The 18,133-nt window shown below is 41.2% G+C and overlaps 1 protein-coding gene across 3 annotated transcripts; it reads left to right on the top strand.

The window, feature by feature from the left end:
• Nucleotides 1–135: 135 nt before the first annotated feature.
• Nucleotides 136–4,922, top strand: LOC134480135 (uncharacterized). Of its 3 annotated transcripts, XM_087564278.1 has the most exons (5): nt 136–292; nt 1,326–1,494; nt 2,709–2,858; nt 3,494–3,680; nt 4,628–4,922. In XM_087564278.1, the coding sequence occupies exons 1-5, from the start codon at nt 166–168 to the stop codon at nt 4,640–4,642; spliced, it is 648 nt and encodes a 215-aa protein (XP_087420404.1). In that variant the 5' UTR covers nt 136–165; the 3' UTR covers nt 4,643–4,922. The 3 variants fall into 3 exon arrangements, with proteins under 3 accessions (XP_087420404.1, XP_087420405.1, XP_087420403.1); XM_087564279.1 differs by lacking the exon at nt 2,709–2,858 and having other exon boundaries at nt 142–292; nt 4,628–4,915; XM_087564277.1 differs by lacking the exon at nt 4,628–4,922 and having other exon boundaries at nt 166–292; nt 3,494–3,764.
• The last annotated feature ends 13,211 nt before the right edge of the window (nt 4,923–18,133 follow it).

The raw sequence follows: 18,133 nt of genomic DNA, 5'->3' as shown, positions 1-18,133 counted from the left end.
TAGCAGGGAGGCAATGTCTGTTCACCATGACATCAGAGGTCCCTTCTTGGACATTCTATTGGGTCCTAGAGAGTTCTTGGCATCCTCTGTGATGTCACCAGCGTTGTAGTAACCACCAGTGCCCTACTTTTTCTCAGTCCCTGCCTGGCAGATACACAGGAAGACATGTTTTCCCGGCTTCGCAAGAATTTTGGGAGAGTGAACGCCGATTTTGGACAGACTGGAGTGAGGGAATCTCGCCTTTCATCAAAAATAAATGATGGACAACGAAAGCTAGCCTGGGGAATGCTGAGTAAGTTCTGTGAATTGTATGCTGAGCTTTCTGTCAGAGGGAGAATAGGCTTAGGCTGACCTGTCTAGCAATAGGCCAGAACAACTGGAGTATCTGCAAAGGAATTGAATTTCCATGAAGATCACAATTCCTAAATGTCAAGGATTTCAGAACATTAGTTTGCCCATCCCCAAATGGGGGATATGGTAAGGCCAATGCCATTATTCTGTGAACTTCTGGCCTTCACTTTTAACGTGCATATGATACGTTATATTGATATAATAACACGATCAGGAGACACTGAGTGTCCAACTTTATTGAACTTAGACAGGGCATCAATCTACTTCACTCTCATTGCTTCTTTAAATAAAGTAGATCTCTGTCTTTATTATCAGGGAGAGAATTATGCTTCTGGCCTTATGTTCTTAGAACTCCTCTGACTTTTTCTAATTGGCAGAGATGGGACATCCTTAGCATTATAAATTAGAATTTGTGTGTTACAAACATTTTTTTACAGTACTAAAACTATTTGTAGCAGGTAGACCAAGATTCAGCCTGTAACCAATTGGCACTTCTGTGGCATTTGGTGTTTCAGTTAGGGGAATTGATAAGTCCGTTGACCATGACATCCCCCGCAATGCTTTTAAATTCCAAATGGTGTGGCCTAGAGTATCAGTGCAGGACATCTGAGTATCTCCAATCACTCAAATCTTTTGGAGGTTGAATTTATCATCTGACTTCTGAAAGTACAGCGGTGAGGGTCCTGAAAGAAAGTTGTACCCTGTTAAGTTGATAACAATCCCATAGAAGCCATCTCTGTGGTACATGGAGCATGGGTCAGCAGGCATAGGGAACACCCGGCATCTGACATCTCTTGGTCTCTATAGAGTGCTGGGAGAGTTGACTTCCACTGAGGAGGTTTCTTAGGCAACAACAAACTCTTTGTGGTGACACTGTGGTCTACACATGCTCTCCTCCTGTTTGGGGCTTGCCATGGTCTATGCACACTCATCAGTTTCCCCAAAAATGTTCACTTGTGTTCTTCTACCTACAGATGATGGGAGACTGACATCATCCCCTGGCCCTGTGGTAATCAACAAGGAGGCCAACACGGAGAACACAGAAGAACAGAGACTGATTAGACAGCTGCAGTCAGCTACTGAGGAGAGAAATGAGCTAAGAGATCTCCTGACTTATGTGACAGAGAGATACAGGAACAACAGGTATGCATTGCTCCAAACTGCCTTGTGTCATTCATGGACCTGCAGTGTCACCTACATCTTATTCTATTAAGGTGTAGGGGTCCAGAAAGCTGTGCCTCCCAAAGAACTTGTCCTAAACCTCATTTCTGATATAGAGGAGATTCAGAACCTGACCCTTGGTCAGGAGTGAGATGGGAAATGGTCTCATCTGCTGCCTCCAGCTGAAAATCTGAACTTGTGGCCTTAGTGAGGATTCAGGGATAACGTTACTGGAGCATGAGTTCCCAGTGTGCATTTGGAAAGCCCTTGACAGGTGGTAGCTTTGCAAGGTTCTAGGTGCTGTGAGTTTGGGTGTGTGCTAGGAAGGTGACTTAGTGCTGGACTCTTGTTGCAGTAGCCTGAGGTGACAGATCCCAAATTGTTCATCTCAATGTTTGACTAGATGGCCAGAGACACAGGGCTTTTCCTTCTTTTTTGTTTACCTCTGAGCCAATAATGTGGCATGCATTTTTTCTGATTCTGATTGTGTTCTCCGTTTGCATATTTCGCTCCCTTTTTCATTCTCTTACTGTTTACTTTTCTTTTCCTGTGTGTGTGTCCCAGTTTCTGTGTCTCTGTGTGTACACACCTACATGCATATGCACAATTTTTATATGTTTATATTTCCCCCCACACTTGGAATCTAGGGGTCTATGTTTTTTCCTGAGTATATTCATGTATAACAATTTCATGATGATGTGAGTGCTTTGTTTTGGGAGCCCCTCTTCAACTGCACACTTCTTTGCCAATGTGGTCACATTTGTCTGTATATTTGTGCCATTTGGGCAGATTATACTTTTGTGGCGATTTATGTTCTCAACTCCATAATTGTGTGAATTGTGTGTCTCTACAATATTAATTATTCAGGATGTAGAATTCCTGTTGTCAAAACAGGAAAAATGAAATCACAGTTTTCTAGGTCTTGGATGTGGGAGAGCTGTGGCCTAGGCCCTTGTTAGCATAACTAGCTTGACTGCAGATCCAGCCCTTCTGAGTGAAGAAAGGGAACCTGGGAACCCTTTATCTCGATGCCGAGCTTATGGGGTCCTGGGCCCAGAATAACAAGTTTCTGAAGCTGAAGAAGCTTCCAATATGTAGAACTCAGAAATTGTCCTCCCAGGGCTGGGGTACTAGAAGACCCAGCCTGAGTTCATATATTCCTAAACGCAGATGATCATTGGGTTTTACTCTCCTAGGGCCAGCCGCTACATCAGGTCAAATCCATTTTATGAAAAATTGAAGATAAGGGAGAGGGAGGTCATGTCATTACTGCACAACTTAGAGATGAGGAACATCGAGCATTGTGAGAAATTTCAGGAGCTCCAGAAGGAAATTAACTTCTATCGGTGAGCACTGGTCAGAGAGGCCATTAACTCTGCTTTGCCCACAGGTGCCATCCTTTGTTCTGACTGGAGGTCTAGCAGCTCTGGCTCCATGTCTTGTGCTCTTTAAACATCACTGTGTCCTGGGCCTTTTGGACTCAGTTTTTAGGTCCACAGGAGACTGTTACTCATACCCAGAGTGTCTAGGCATCTTCAGAAGGCTCTAGGTAGACCAGTACTTATTCAGCTCACCAAATGGCTAATAGGCTGAACTGGGCCTCTGTGGTCACACCAGGTTTAACAAAACTCAGTGTGTGGACCACATGGATAACATGACCTTCCCTTAATTCTACTGACCTCCTTTGAGGGTATTTGCCCACTATTTATTAATGTTGCCCCCATGCCTTTTGCTTCCATGGATAGATGTATATCCCCTGTTGTTGTGGAGAGAGATGAACGCTTTTTGGTACTTGGGTCACAGAAACAATTTAGTCTTCCCTGAATTGGCTGTTTGATGTTTGTGCAGCAGCCTTGTGTGTATCAAGATGTATTCTATGAAGTTTTCACTTGTATCTGGGTCCAGAGCGTGTTTGTGAGACTTGGGAGTAGGAATGGGAGGAAGAGGGTGCAGGATCTAACTATCCAGTGTGTGTTTCCAGGAACCTGCCCAGCCGGATCCATATGGACAAGATATGTATGCAGAAGAAGTTGTTCCCATTCAGAAAAGAGAGCAAAGCAGAACAGCTTGATTCTGCACCGCTGCTACAGAAATTTTTGTTTGATTTGAACAAGAAAGATAAAGATGAACAGGAGAAAACCAGCAACCTCCAGACCAAGCAACATCTGGTAGGGACAAGCAGCTGTGTCAGCCTAAAATTATCTGATTCCATTTGCCAATTTGATACATGTTTGCTTTCCCTACCACCTTAATAATGTACACTCCAACAATACAACCACCTCATGCTATGGAATGTTCATTCCTCTGTCTGTGCACGAGTATTCTGGGAAGACAACCACTTTTCAGGAACTGACTTATTAACAACTATGCTTTGGTGCTCTTTTTGAAGCTGCAGTCTGGAAATGGTGACAGATGAATAACCTATCATATTACTGCATGTCCCTGTGATAGAATGGATGCTATGTACCACTTTGAACAAGTTTTGTTCCTGTGATAAATGATATTCTGTGGTCATGTGACCTCCAAGTTGGGAAGCACCTTTCAGGGATAAGAACCGAGTGCATATGGCAAATTATTCTTTGTCATTGGCTTTCATCTTGGTGACAGGTTGACTTCTCCTTTCATCCTGCAACCCAATGAGGTCTCTTCCCATTGCCCTGTTCTTGGTTTGCACTGGTTAAAATCTGAGGCCCAGATGGGCAGCCCACATTACTGTCAGGGTTGTTGTAGACTTGCCCTGCCCACAGACACACCAGCAATGTTATCAGTTAACACATCAATGGTGACCTAAAATAGAGCTGAGTGGGTAGAAGGCAGCAAGCTGATAGCTAGCATGCAAGTCCCCAACACATCAGTTTCTGAATAACTGCCTTCCTCTCCCTGGTCTCAGGAATTGCAAAAGAGCTGGAATGGGACACACAGCAGGAAGAGAGCCTCCTGAAGAATAGGTTGCTTTCTCAGGATTCCCCTGCGGACCGCCATCCTGAATAATACCAACATTTTTTTGGATGAATACTCTCCCTCATAGTTTAATTTATTTTTTGCTAAGAAACACTAAATTTATCTTTCACTAAGCCAGTCTGACTGATTGATATCTTATTCTCTTTCTGTTTAGGATAACACCACTTGAGAGACCACTTGGGAACTGCATTGCCATTTTGCCTGCTAGAGGAGAAACAGCAATATAACTGTGCTTCTAAATGTTCACTAAGAATATGCTGTTTAGAAATATTTTTGTTATGATCTTAAATGAAGTTTTTGTTTTGTTATTTCATAGTTATATGTTCTTGTTAATATTTTTCACATCTGAAAATACTTTTATATATTTATATTAATATTCATTTTAATCATTTTTGTTTTAAATTGTATTCCTTATGAATAAAACTTGATTTGTAACTCTTGACTCTTTAGACCATCTTGCTTATTCAAGTGTTCTGTTCCCTCTTGTGCTCTTAGAACTGACAGCTAATGATGGATTCTGCATGGTCGAGAGTTCCTGGGCTAAATAGTAAATTCAAAGCCACCAATGCTTACCTAGAGTGATAGTGTGTTTTGTGTGGATAATGTGTTCTTTTCTTGGATGCACATTTTATGATGTGATCACTGCCATACTTTATCCATGCGGTCATGTTTTCTGCTAATCTTTTTTTTTGAAAAATTTTTTAATTTATTTAATAATTAATAATAATTTTTTGGTTTCCGGGCAAACATCCCCCTCCCCCCTCCCCTTCCTTATGGGTGTTCCCCTCCCAACCCTTCCCCCATTGCCGTCCTCCCCCCAACAATCTAGTTCACTGGGGGTTCACTCTTAGCAGGACCCAGGGCTTCCCCTTCCACTGGTGCTCTTACTAGGATATTCATTGCTACCTATGAGGTCAGAGTCCAGGGTCAGTCCATGTATAGTCTTTAGGTAGTGGCTTAGTCCCTGGAAGCTCTGGTTGCTTGGCATTGTTGTACATATGGGGTCTCGAGCCCCTTCGAGCTCTTCCAGTTCTTTCTCTGATTCCTTCAATGGGGGTCCTATTCTCAGTTCAGTGGTTTGCTGCTGGCATTCGCCTCTGTATTTGCCCCATTCTGGCTGTGTCTCTCAGGAGCGATCTACTTCTGGCTCCTGTCGGTCTGCACTTCTTTGCTTCATCCATCTTGTCTAATTGGGTGGCTGTATATGTATGGGCCACATGTGGGGCAGGCTCTGAATGGGTGTTCCTTCAGTCTCTGTTTTAATCTTTGCCTCTCTCTTCCCTGCCAAGGGTATTCTTGTTCCCCTTTTAGAGAAGGAGTGAAGCATTCACATTTTGATCATCCATCTTGAGTTTCATTTGTTTTAGGCATCTAGGGTAATTCAAGCATTTGGGCTAAAAGCCACTTATCAGTGAGTGCATACCATGTATGTCTTTCTGTGATTGGGTTAGATCACTCAGGATGATATTTTCCAGTTCCAAACATTTGCCTACGAATTTCATAAAGCCGTTGTTTTTGATAGCTGAGTAATATCCCATTGTGTAGATGTACCACATTTTCTGTATCCATTCCTCTGTTGAAGGGTATCTGGGTTCTTTCCAGCTTCTGGCTATTATAAATAAGGCTGCTATGAACATAGTGGAGCACGTGTATTAGAATGGCTACTCCAGCTTGCTTCTTCTGACCATTTGCTTGGAAAGTTGTTTTCCAGCCTTTCACTCTGAGGTAGTGTCTGTCTTTGTCTCTGAGGTGTGTTTCCTGTAGGCAGCAGAATGCAGGGTCCTCGTTGCGTATCCAGTTTGTTAATCTATGTCTTTTTATTGGGGAGTTGAGGCCATTGGTGTTGAGAGATATCAAGAAATAGTGATTATTGCTTCCTGTTATATTCATATTTGGATGTGAGGTTACGTTTGTGTGCTTTACTTCTCTTTGTTTTGTTGCCAAGACGATTAGTTTCTTGCTTCTTCTAGGGTATAGCTTGCCTCCTTATGTTGGGCTCTACCCTTTATTATCCTTTGTAGTGCTGGATTTGTAGAAAGATATTGTGTAAATTTGGTTTTGTCATGGAATATCTTGGTTTCTCCATCTATGTTAATTGAGAGTTTTGCAGGATACAGTAACCTGGGCTGGCACTTTTGTTATCTTAGGGTCTGTATGACATCTGTCCAGGATCTTCTGCCTTCATAGTTTCTGGCAAAAAGGCTGGTGTGATTCTGATAGGTCTGCCATTATATGTTACTTGACCTTTTTCCCTTACTGCTTTTAATATTCTTTCTTTATTTTGTGCGTTTGGTGTTTTGACTATTATGTGACGGGAGGTGTTTCTTTTCTGGTCCAATCTATTTGGAGTTCTGTAGGCTTCTTGTATGCCTATGGGTATCTCTTTTTTTAGGTTAGGGACGTTTTCTTCTATGATTTTGTTGAAGATATTTACTGGTCCTTTGAGCTGGGAGTCTTCACTCTCTTCTATACCTATTATCCTTAGGTTTGATCTTCTCATGGAGTCCTGGATTTCCTGTATGTTTTGGACCAGTAGCTTTTTCTGCTTTACATTATCTTTGACAGTTGAGTCAATGATTTCTAGGGAATCTTCTGCTCCCGAGATTCTCTCTTCCATCTCTTGTATTCTGTTGGTGAAGCTTCTATCTACAGCTCCTTGTCTCTTCTTTTGATTTTCTATATCCAGGGTTGTTTCCATGTGTTCTTTCTTGATTGCTTCTATTTCCATTTTTAATTCCTTCAACTGTTTGATTGTGTTTTCCTGGAATTCTTTCCGGGATTTTTGTGTCTCCTCTCTATGGGTTTCTACTTGTTTATTTATGTTTTCCTGGAATTCTTTCAGGCATTTTCGCGATTCCTCTCTGTAGGCTTCTACTTGTTCTCTAAGGGAGTTCTTCACGTCTTTCTTGAAGTCCTCCAGAATCATGATCAAATATGATTTTGAAACTAGATCTTGCTTTTCTGGTGTGTTTGGATATTCCATGATTTTTTTGGGGAGAGAATTGGGCTCCGATGATGCCATGTAGTCTTGGTTTCTGTTGCTTGGGTTCCTGCGCTTGCCTCTCGCCATCAGATTATCTCTAGTGTTGCTTTGTTTTGCTATTTCTGACAGTGGCTAGACTGTCCTATAAGCCTGTGCGTCAGGAGTGCTGTAGACCTGTTTTCCTGTTTTCTTTCAGCCAGTTATGGGGACAGAGTTTTCTGCTTTCGGGCGTGTAGTTTTTCCTCTCTACAGGTCTTCAGCTGTTCCTGTGGGCCTGTGTCTTGAGTTCACCAGGCAGGTTTCTTGCAGGGGAAATGTTGGTCCTACCTGAGGTTCCGAGGCTCAAGTGTGCTCGTGGGGTACTGCCTAAGTCCTCTCCGCGGCGGCAGCAACAGAGAAGATCTGGGCCGCTCTTTCCGGGATCCTCCGTGCACCAGGGTTCCAGATGGCGTTTGGTGTTTTCCTCTGGCGTCTGGATGTGCGCAGAGTGCAGTCTCTTCTGGTTTCCCAGGCATGTCTGCCTCTCTGTAGGTTTAGCTCTCCCTCCCACGGGATTTGGGTGCAGAGAACTGTTTATTCGATCTATTTCCTTCAGGTTCCGGCGGTGTCTCAGGCGCAGGGGTCCTACAGCTCCTGGGCCCTCCCCTACGGGAACTCAGAGGCCTTATACAGTTTCCTCCTGGGCCAGGGATGTGGGCAGGGGTGGGCAGTGTTGGTGGTCTCCTCCGCTCTGCAGCCTCAGGAGTGCCCACCTGACCAGGCGGTGAGGTCTCTCTCCCACTGGGTTTGGGAGCAGAGAGCTGCTGCGGGCCGGGCATTTTCTGCTAATCTTAATAAAACAGTCTACAACACACGTTCATTATTGATCCTGTGTAGCATATTTTGACTAATATACATTCATATTTGTAGAGCTGTAGAAAAATTGACATTTCCAAAGGTATATGGAAGTAATCCTAATGGAGAACCATATGCTTCAGTCTTTCTTGCAATACACTCTCAATATGCCCCCACAGATAATGACCTCCAAAGTCATGTTGGGAAAAAGGTTTTGATAAATGCTGTTGTCCTAGACCATACATATGCTGTGTTTTTATTTTTGTGGATTAGGTGTAAAATGATCATTTATGTCAGTGGGTCTTTTTCTCTACTGTATGTCTGTGGCCTGTCCTGGGTGAATTTCCCTCATAGTCCAAAAAAAGGAATCACATTCCCTGTTGTAGATCATTGTTGGGAACCATGTGCTTCTTCTGAGAGAGCAGCAGAGGTTCTAACCTGTGAGTCATCACCACAGATCCTGCAGGTTCTAACCTGTGAGGCATCACCACAGATCCTGCAGGTGGCTTTTGTCTTTCCAGGGCATGTGCTCCCTTAGGTGGACATGGTACCTCAAATTAAACAGAGAGATCTCAGGAAATGTGTATTCTTACTGAGCTGTGCAGGCTCAATGTGTTAGGCACCCAGGCATCCATAGAGGGCACAGGTGGCCCCACTGCTCTTTGAGGATTCAGGATGTTCCTACAGCATCACTTAGTTTCCATATTAGAGCAGATCCTTCACCTAGTATCAATGATGACCATATCTACTATGCACATTTATAAAATACAGAATGGAAACTATCTTCCTGTAGGCCTGCTGCACATAATGAATTCTTTTGATAGATATTAAGAAATTTATCTTAATCTAAGCAGTTTAGGGAGGAACCTCAAGAGCAACCATAGTGAATGCAGCCTACAGCTGTGAGCACATGTTTCTTTTGGATAGCAAGCCTGTGCAAACCCAGAACCTAGGTGGGCCAGTTCAAGCTGCCCTTTTTCCGTGGCAAATCTGGGTTCCTGTTGTAAATGTATTTTTTTCCAGGTGACTGATTTCCAATTTATGGAATTGAACTGACTTACTCAGAGTCTGAGTTACTCAGAAAGTTAAAATTCAGAAGGAATGATCCAGAATGTCCACAAACAGTTGCTGTGACACCAAGGCTTTTAAGAGCTCAGCATCTAGAGAAGCAATGTATTGTTTGTTTATTCTCAAGCATAGGTCCTCTAGTCATTCATTAGAAGCTGACCATGCCACAGAAAGGGTCGTCTGTATCAAAACAGAAGCTAGTGGTACCTAGATATCCACCACACTTTCACATTGCCACTGTATTTGAGGTTCTCAGTTAATATAAAAGGACCTGGAAGAGCTTGTGTCTTGCTATACATATTCCTAATTTATTAGCCTTCAAGACAAGGTGTGCTTTGTCTTGCTAATGCTACCACTGGCATACAATACCTTGCATAATTTCTACTGACATCTGTGACAGGAGACAATAGTTCAAGTTATCCCTTACTTGAATAAACTGTTCTTAGAGTAAATTGTAGTCTAAGTGGCCTTCCATTCTCTCTGACATTGTAAACATTTCCAGTCTTCAGAAAAATCTGTCACTGTCCAGTACAAATCTTAAGATGTCCACACTGTCAGCTAGGTGTCTTCATCCAGCTTGCCCTGTAATTTTGTGTAACATTAATTGTGTTCCAGCCTAAGGATTTAATTCAATGTTACAGTACTTGCCAAACATGCTGAAAACCCTGGTTTCCACCCTAGTCCTATGTGCTATGCAAAAAGAAAATAGGGAACCCCAATTGCATTTGAAGATTAGCCTCCAGCAAAAGAAGAGCCTTCATAGGACCTTTTACGTAACTCTACGCCCCAGCTTCACCACAGCTTCCTCCATTGATTTAATAATTAGTGTATTTTCATTAATGCTTACCATATTTGTGGTGTGCAAAAAATATGCACCATGTCAGTAAAGTATGGGCGCGTGTGTGTGTGTGTGTGTCTGTGTGGGTGTGTGTGTGTGTGTGTGTGTGTGTGTGTATGTGGGTGTCTGTGATTGTTCATGTCTATGTTTGAGCCTGTTCTTCCATGAACTCACTATAAAATTTTATAAAATGAATTAGAAGTCTAAGTGAAAACTGTCGAGGTGCATGCAGACTTGGGTTACTACTCTCCCATGGTACCTTGCAGATAACACTGAAATTGTTTGCCTACATTAATACAGCCTAAATCCAGGCTATGCATGATTCTCAGTGAGATTTGGACATCGGCTCCACTACAGGGAGCGACAAAACTTCATTTATTACATGCTCTTGTTACCAAGGTGAGGGAATACTTCACCCCACAGAGAGTCTGGTAGGTTGTGATGGCAGCAAATGAACTCGCTTTTCCCTGTCCTGCCTGACTTTGTCAGCAGAGTGGGCATTCCTGCAGGAAAAACTTTCACATGCTTCTTTAAAAGCACCTGTTCCTCACATCTAGATAAACTTGAAAACAGGCTTCTCCAAGTCAGTCTGAGTGCTCCTACTCCCAGCTCAGAGCTGTAACACCATAGGATCCTCCAGCCACACTGAAGGGTAGGTCCCATGGAGGAGTAGAACAAAGTGTCTCTTCTGAGAAGTGACTTAAAACAGAAGGTTGAGAAGTGATACTCAACCCCCCAAGTGCTTCTTCCTGGAGAAAGCAACCAGATCTCATTGTTAAACAGTGTAGGCTCCCACATGACCCAAGTCTTTGCCTGGGGAAATTTTCTGGAGCTTAGTTGCCCAGTCAGAATGGGGTTGCATTCTTGATCCATGTTCACTCCTACAACAAAAGTTCCTCCCCTAGAAGCCCATGAGTTGACCCAGGTCCTTCTAGGACCAACAGACAAGAGAGAACAGAGTGCATCCAAGGGGAGAGAAGAGGGCAGAATTATTAAAACCTGGAGAAATCCCCCAAATCGGCCACCTAACAACTATAGGGTTTGTGCATATTGTGGATTTCGGAATCTTAAGGACAGACTTTTCTGTAACACCTGCTAGGTGAAGCTGAAGTCTACTGTGGGTGGGATTATCCCGGCAGGGAGGGGATCTGAGTATCCAGGCCTGGCCAGCTTCTTCATTCTCCTGGAAGTAATTGTTGGTCAGCTCTAAATCTGAAGTGGGAGTTGGTTTTTCTCAACTCAAACAGGTGATATTTCAATTCTCATCCACTATGTGAGAGACACACATTTACCCACGGGGGATTTGCACTTACTTCTATAAAAGTGACTGTGGGCTGAAAGAGGGAAACCATTCCTGCCTTTAGCATTCTGCCTTTATCGGAGACTACAGAGACTAGGTTCCTGGAAAACATGTCCAAGCAGACAGACGTAACAGAGGAAATTGAGGTAAGAAAAGTAATGGGGACCGTGATTTCACATTGTGCCTTTAGCCAGAAATCTCTGATGTCGATAATGCAAGCAGCCTTGAGCCTGCTAAAACTTGTCACTACTTCACGGTGTCTCTGCACTTAGGACTGCCTCAGGTCCTCCTTATATGAAGGCCTTTCTTTTAAAAATAAATTGTATAAAGCAATGTTTATCAACCTGTGAGGCACAACCTCTCACGCAGATTGCATATCAGATACCTTGATAACAGATACCTTGCATATTATGACTTATAAGAACAGCAATATTTATTATGAAGTAGCAATGAAACAATTTTATGGTTGGGGTCACCACAGCATGAAGAGCTGTATTAAAGAGTTGCAGCACTAGGAGTGTTGAGACCCACTGCCATAGAAGCTGACACATGGGAGCAGACTCCTCAGATGAGGAGAGGCACATGGCAAGGGATACTGTGTCCCACCCTAGCACCCAGAGGCACAATCTATCCCAGGAGTCTGTGTGCTCATCTTGTCTTCAGTTCTCCCAGGTTCAAGAAGAGCATTGATCATCTCAGGAGAGTCAGCTTGCACAGCCCACATCAGGCCCAATGCTTCCCTTCACAGAGAAGGATGTGGGTGTAAGTGACAGCCAGTGAGACTGAGGGACCTGATGATCATTTGCTCTGAACTGTGATTTCTTCACCTGTAAAAAGGAGGCGTTTCTGCTGAATTGGGTTGTTGTGGAGATGGACAGAGCATACACACTGATCAGGGCTTCCCTGGCATGGTTAATTGGAAATTTTCTCTGGTGATGCATTTAAAAGTAGAATCTCCAGCCACGTGGGGTTAGATGCTGGGCACCTTAAAGATGGTATAAACGTACTGTGACTGTAATGCTACCTCGAATTTACACCCTATGCTCTTGTTTAAATTTAAAAAGACGAATCAAGTATAAACTGCCAATGTGAAATAATCATGTTCAGAATTGAGCTAATTCCTTTGAAGTCATTTAGTTTTTCTTTTTCTGCATCTATACTGAAGACATCTAGAGTAGCACTATTGAGATCATAAAGCCTTCTATTAAAGTGCTACCCATCCATTCCTCTCTCCTTGAGGACCTCTCAGGTGACTAAAGGAAACCTGATTTCTTGTCAGATTGTTCCCAGCTGGTGTGATCTCTCTGTCCATGGACCTTGCCAAACGCTGCAGAGCCAATGTGCTGTTTCACAACACAAAATCCAGACATTAATTTTACCAATGAAGTTCCCGGACTCAGATGCTGATGTCAAGTAAAGCTCCCAAGTGTCCTTCCTAATTCACTGACGTCCAAGAAGAAGGGCATTCTTGGTCCCTCTGAACACTTTCCTAAATATCCTTCAACTCAAAGACTTTCCATTGCCTTAGCTACCTTCATTTGCTTTCAAGTCCTGCCTTGATCTGCTCTGGACCTAAGTGCACTTTTTACCTTTGCAAGAAAGGTGTGTGGTAGGTGAGCCATACAGTAAAAAAGTCCATGTTTACAGGAAACTAATGGCTCTTGCATAAATGTCTGTGCCCTGGCGATGCCATAACACAAAATAGTTTTTCATTAAATGATACATTCTTGGTGATCACAGTGTGATCAGATATTTTGTAACCTAACTTTCAAATGTTCTCTCAATTATATAAATCAAGTTCCCTCATGTGTATTCCGGTCTTTCTCTGTTATGTCTGATTGCATCATCGTAGGAATCCCAGGGAACACAAATCATGGGCTTTTGAAACTGTTGTATATGGCCAACCAGGAAGGAAACCTATCCAGGAGACTACTGATACTTGACACATAAATTCACCTCCCTATTTTCATATAGTTTATGGTAAGAGGTCATCATTCCTGATTATGTCTCATTATCCAGCGGGATAATAAATGGAAGAATAGGGATCAAGGGGTCACCACACAAAGCAAAAGTATCCATCTCAGATGAAAATGTATGGTGTATTGAACCCAAAATATCCATGAATTTCAGGACACAATTTAAGGCCAAACCTAAGGACAATAGATATAGAAGCGAATTGCAATGGCCAAAAAAATACAAAAAGCCTACAGAACGCCAAATTAATTTTACCAGAAAAATTCCTCCCTTCACATAAAAATTAAAACACTAAATTCACAGATCCAAGAAAGAACATTAAAGGGAGTAGTACAAATATCCATTACCAAATGAATTCAGACCTATTTGAATTACACCAGAGTTCTCAATAGAGACTCTAATAGCCAGAAAATCTTGGGCAGATGTAATGCAGACCCAAGCTCCTATACACTGTGTAATTCACAATCACCATAAATGAAGAAACCAAGATATTACATGACAAAACCAAATTTAAACAATATTTTTCTCTAAGAAAGCACAACATAGGATAATAGGAGGTAAACTACAAGACAACGAACTAAATTTTACCCAAGAAAATCCAAGAAATTAATCATCTCACAATAATTTCAAGAAAGAGAAGCACACAAACATAATTTCCTCTATAACCAGAAAAAGAAGAGAAAGCAGCAATCATTGGTCTTTAATATCTAACCAGACCCTCTGTGACCAAACCCACAGCTCCTAGGGATTTAACTGCCAGCCAACTTGTATACAAGTATGGGTCTATGGTCCTAGGTACTGTGTATGAGAGGATTGATTTACTTTGTATCAATGTGGTTGTAGGACCTTACTCTGCTAGGCCTGTTGCCCCACCAAATGGAGATCCTAGAGGTGTGAGGCGGGAATGAATATGTGTGAGTTGGGGAGCACTGTTATATAGGGAAAGCTGAGCAGAAATGTGATGATAGGCTTCATTAGGGGATTTTGGAGAGAGGAACAACATTGGAAATGTAAATAAATAAAATAAACAATTAATAAGAGATAGCCAAAAATCAAATAAAAAGTAAAGAGGTAAAGGTAAAATTAAACCAACCAAAAAAAAAAAAAAAGAAAAGAAAACCCTGTAGGGGACTGACCTAATTCTGCTTGTATTTTAAAGCTAATTGGTAGAATGTATGACTGGTTAAAACTCCCAAAAAAGTGACTCTGCTCCCAGTTAATTGTGATTATAAAGAAGCACAGCAGAGAGATGGTGGAGGTGAGTTTTTGAGGGCTTTGCTAGAGAGGATCACTAGGAGGGAAGAAGGAAGAAGAAGCTGCCAAAGAAGAAAGGAAGAATGGATGTGATGGAGAGGAGGGAGGAAGCAGGACAGCAGCCATTAGTTAAGACAGAGGAAAGCCTGGTCCTGAGGACTGTCCAAGTGGAACAAAGAGCAGCCAAGATGCTGCATAGTAAGTAGGAGTTCAGAGACATTGTTTGGAAATTAGACCTAATTCCATGCAGGACAGGCAGCTGCCCAGCTACTGTGCAGATTAAGGGATATTATAAATAAATTAAAAACTATGTATAACCAGTAAGCCAGCTCTGTAGAGGATCCTAATAGGAATACTTTATTTGCAGGGAAGGATAAAATACCAGAGGACACAGGAAAAAAATTTACACCACTAGGACAGTCAATCAAAAGTAGCCTACAAAAGTCTTAAAAATTAACAAACTGACAATAGTTAACACAGAAGTTTAAATAATATTTACATATCAATAACCTCAATTCCCTAGTAAACAATCATATATTTCGCCTGAAACAGGACTGCCATCATGAGAGATATAGAGGGTATACTAGGGAAACAGAACAAAGAACCATGTCCCTTTAGCAATCCTATGCAGTTTCTCTATCTAGTTGACAGAATAGATTTCAAACTCATCCTGTCCAGAAGACATAAGGATATTCACTTCATACTTTGCAATTACTAAAACATACTACAATTCTAAATATATACATATTAACAAAGGCTACCCAAATTTAAAAATGTATGTTATCAGAGAGCTACAGATAGTTATAATAGTGAAACTACAGATTAGTTATAATAGTGGTTGTGATTTGTTTATTACTTCTCCATTCTGACAACTTAAGAGATCATATGCAAATAAACAAAATAGGAGAAGCAGAATTAAGTGACATGATCAGGCAAATGGAACTAAAAAACTACAGTGAACTATACATATATTTTCTATCAGCCTGTGGACATTACTCCAAAATTGACCACAGATTAGGATAAAAACAAGCCTCAGAAAATATAAGAAAGTTGAAGGAATGTTGTGCATTCTATCTGAGCCCAAAGGAATCAAACTGGTATCACACAATTAAAAGTACAGAAAATACACACACTCATGGAAAGTAAGCAACATATACAATACACTACTGAAGGATCAGGTGAGAAAAAAATAAGGAAATATTAAGATTCCTAGAAATGAGTGACATTGAAAACACAACCACCATCCACAGATCTATATGATACAATAAAAGTTTATGAATTATGTTACAATCACCAAAGTCAAAGGAGTGAACCCATATAATCTCTTCGTCTTCTGTCAGAGGTAGAGAATGTGGAGTGTGTGCTATTGGGATTATGCCTTGAATGGGCTTGCCACCTTCCCAATTTCCCTTTGTAATGATAACATATGTGATTTGGCATTACACATTGGATGTGTGTAATTGGCCATTTGATTTCATAGAGGGAATAATTAAGGGACTGCCTGCAGTTTTATGAAGCTCTTTGGACAAACTGTGTAGACTGTGAAAGACTATAGGGCTTTTGGAAAGCGAGCTAAGTGCATTTTTCATTACGATATGTTTAAGATCCTATGGGCAATTGGGAGTAGAATGTGGTCTTTTGAATGATAGTGGCTCCCATAAACTCACATGTATGAATGTTTGTTGCTGATTAGAGGAAAAGTGGGGGAAGAAGTAGAAGATATTTTTTTTGTAGGATTGTTATGGGATTGGGTTTTGAGGTTCCCAAATTCCATACCATTTATACTTAACTCTCACTTTCTCTGTGTCCAACTTGCAGATAAGATGTAAGATCTCAGCTAGTTCTCTAGAAACATGGTGGCCTACCTGCTGCCATGTACCCCCACATACTGATCACAGACTCATGATCCTTGAAACAGTAAGCCCCAATAAACTCTTTCTTCGAAAAGTTCCCTTGCTCATGGTGTCTCTTCGAAGCCTAGAAAACAAAGATTGGAAGGAACACTTAAGTGAAAAATTTCTCAATAAAATCCTAGCAAATAAAATTCAGACATATCAGGTAGCATGATCAAGTTGGCTTGCCTCCAGAGAGCAAGAATGTTTCAACAAATACAAATGAATAAACAATACACAACATGAAATCAAGAACAGGAAACACATGATCATTGCACTAGAGGCAGACAATTTCTTTGGCCAATTCTCCCAGTGATACATGAAATAGACCTGGAGAATCTGGGATATGGAGAAGATATACCTTAACATTATAAAGACAATATACACGGCCAACAGCATCCTAACTGGAGAAAATCTTAATGCATTTCCACTAAAATAAGGAATATGTCACAGATGTTCAATCTTTTCATCTAATCCAACTAGTATGTGAAGTCTTCTCCAAACAATATGAAAACAGAAATATGTAAAGGCATGTCCATATGAAGGAAAACAGTCAGAGTATTCTCCTTTGCAGGTGATATGATCCATATGTAAAGAACACTACGGTTACACTATAAAATTCTTACAGCTCATGGACCCACTCACTGAAATCACATTAAAATCAATAAAATTCCTGTATACTAACAATAAATATCAACAAACATACCAAGAAAACAAACACATTCCGAATAGCCTTAAAAATCTTGTAATAAATCTAAGAAAGTGAAGACATGTTACAATGAAAACATTAAGTAAAATAACACAAAACTGAACAAACCAGAAAATGAAAACACTTCTCATTTTCATGCATCAGTAGGATTAATATTGTTATATCAAATCCTACCAGAATCATCTACATGCTTAAATCCATCCCGTCCTAATTCTGATGTAGGGCTTCAGGGAATGAAATAAAGATCTCAACCAATGAAAGCACAAATGAGCAGGGCAGTCAGATACTACTACATAGTATACAGTACATCACTGCAGAACGCATCACCTTTAATAATTTCAAGTTCATTTTGGGGAAGAGTAAAAAAGAACCAAGCCTGTTAATATCATGAGAACAGACACAAAGTCTATAGGAATTATATAAAATACCCAGATATTGGTGTATGTACTTATCAGCCTCTGGGTTTTGAAAAAGAGGCCAAACTAAGAAACAAAACAAAACAAAAAACCCACCACCACCACCACCACCTCCGCACACAAGGTGCAATTTTCAACCCGTTGGGTCCAACTACTTCCTGGGGCAATCACATAGAGACATACTTTATAAAGGATATTTACATCACCATTCAAAAGAGTAGTAACCTAACTTTATGACTTAGCAACGATATAATTTTTATAGTTGGGGGTTGGTTACCATAAGGTGAAAAACTGTATTCCTTGAGATGCTTTTGGTCATGGTATTTTTTTGCAGTAACAGAAATGTGACTGATATGTAAACTATGTAAACTGGTAACAGCATTAGTGGACTT

The sequence above is a fragment of the Rattus norvegicus genome, chromosome 8 (genome assembly GCF_021556685.1).
Source record: "Rattus norvegicus strain SHRSP/BbbUtx chromosome 8, alternate assembly SHRSP_T2T, whole genome shotgun sequence".
Classification (NCBI taxonomy): Eukaryota; Metazoa; Chordata; class Mammalia; order Rodentia; family Muridae; genus Rattus; species Rattus norvegicus.
Note: the sequence above shows the minus strand (reverse complement) of the source record. Positions and strands in the feature narration are given on the sequence as shown.

Bases quoted from the DNA above. Each gene is read 5' to 3' on its own strand.
- LOC134480135 (XM_087564277.1), top strand. From the start codon at position 166: ATGTTTTCCCGGCTTCGCAAGAATTTTGGGAGAGTGAACGCCGATTTT. The intron at 1,495-2,708 runs GTATGCATTGCT...TTACTCTCCTAG, and splicing joins GAGAGATACAGGAACAACAG to GGCCAGCCGCTACATCAGGT. The intron at 2,859-3,493 runs GTGAGCACTGGT...GTGTGTTTCCAG, and splicing joins AAGGAAATTAACTTCTATCG to GAACCTGCCCAGCCGGATCC.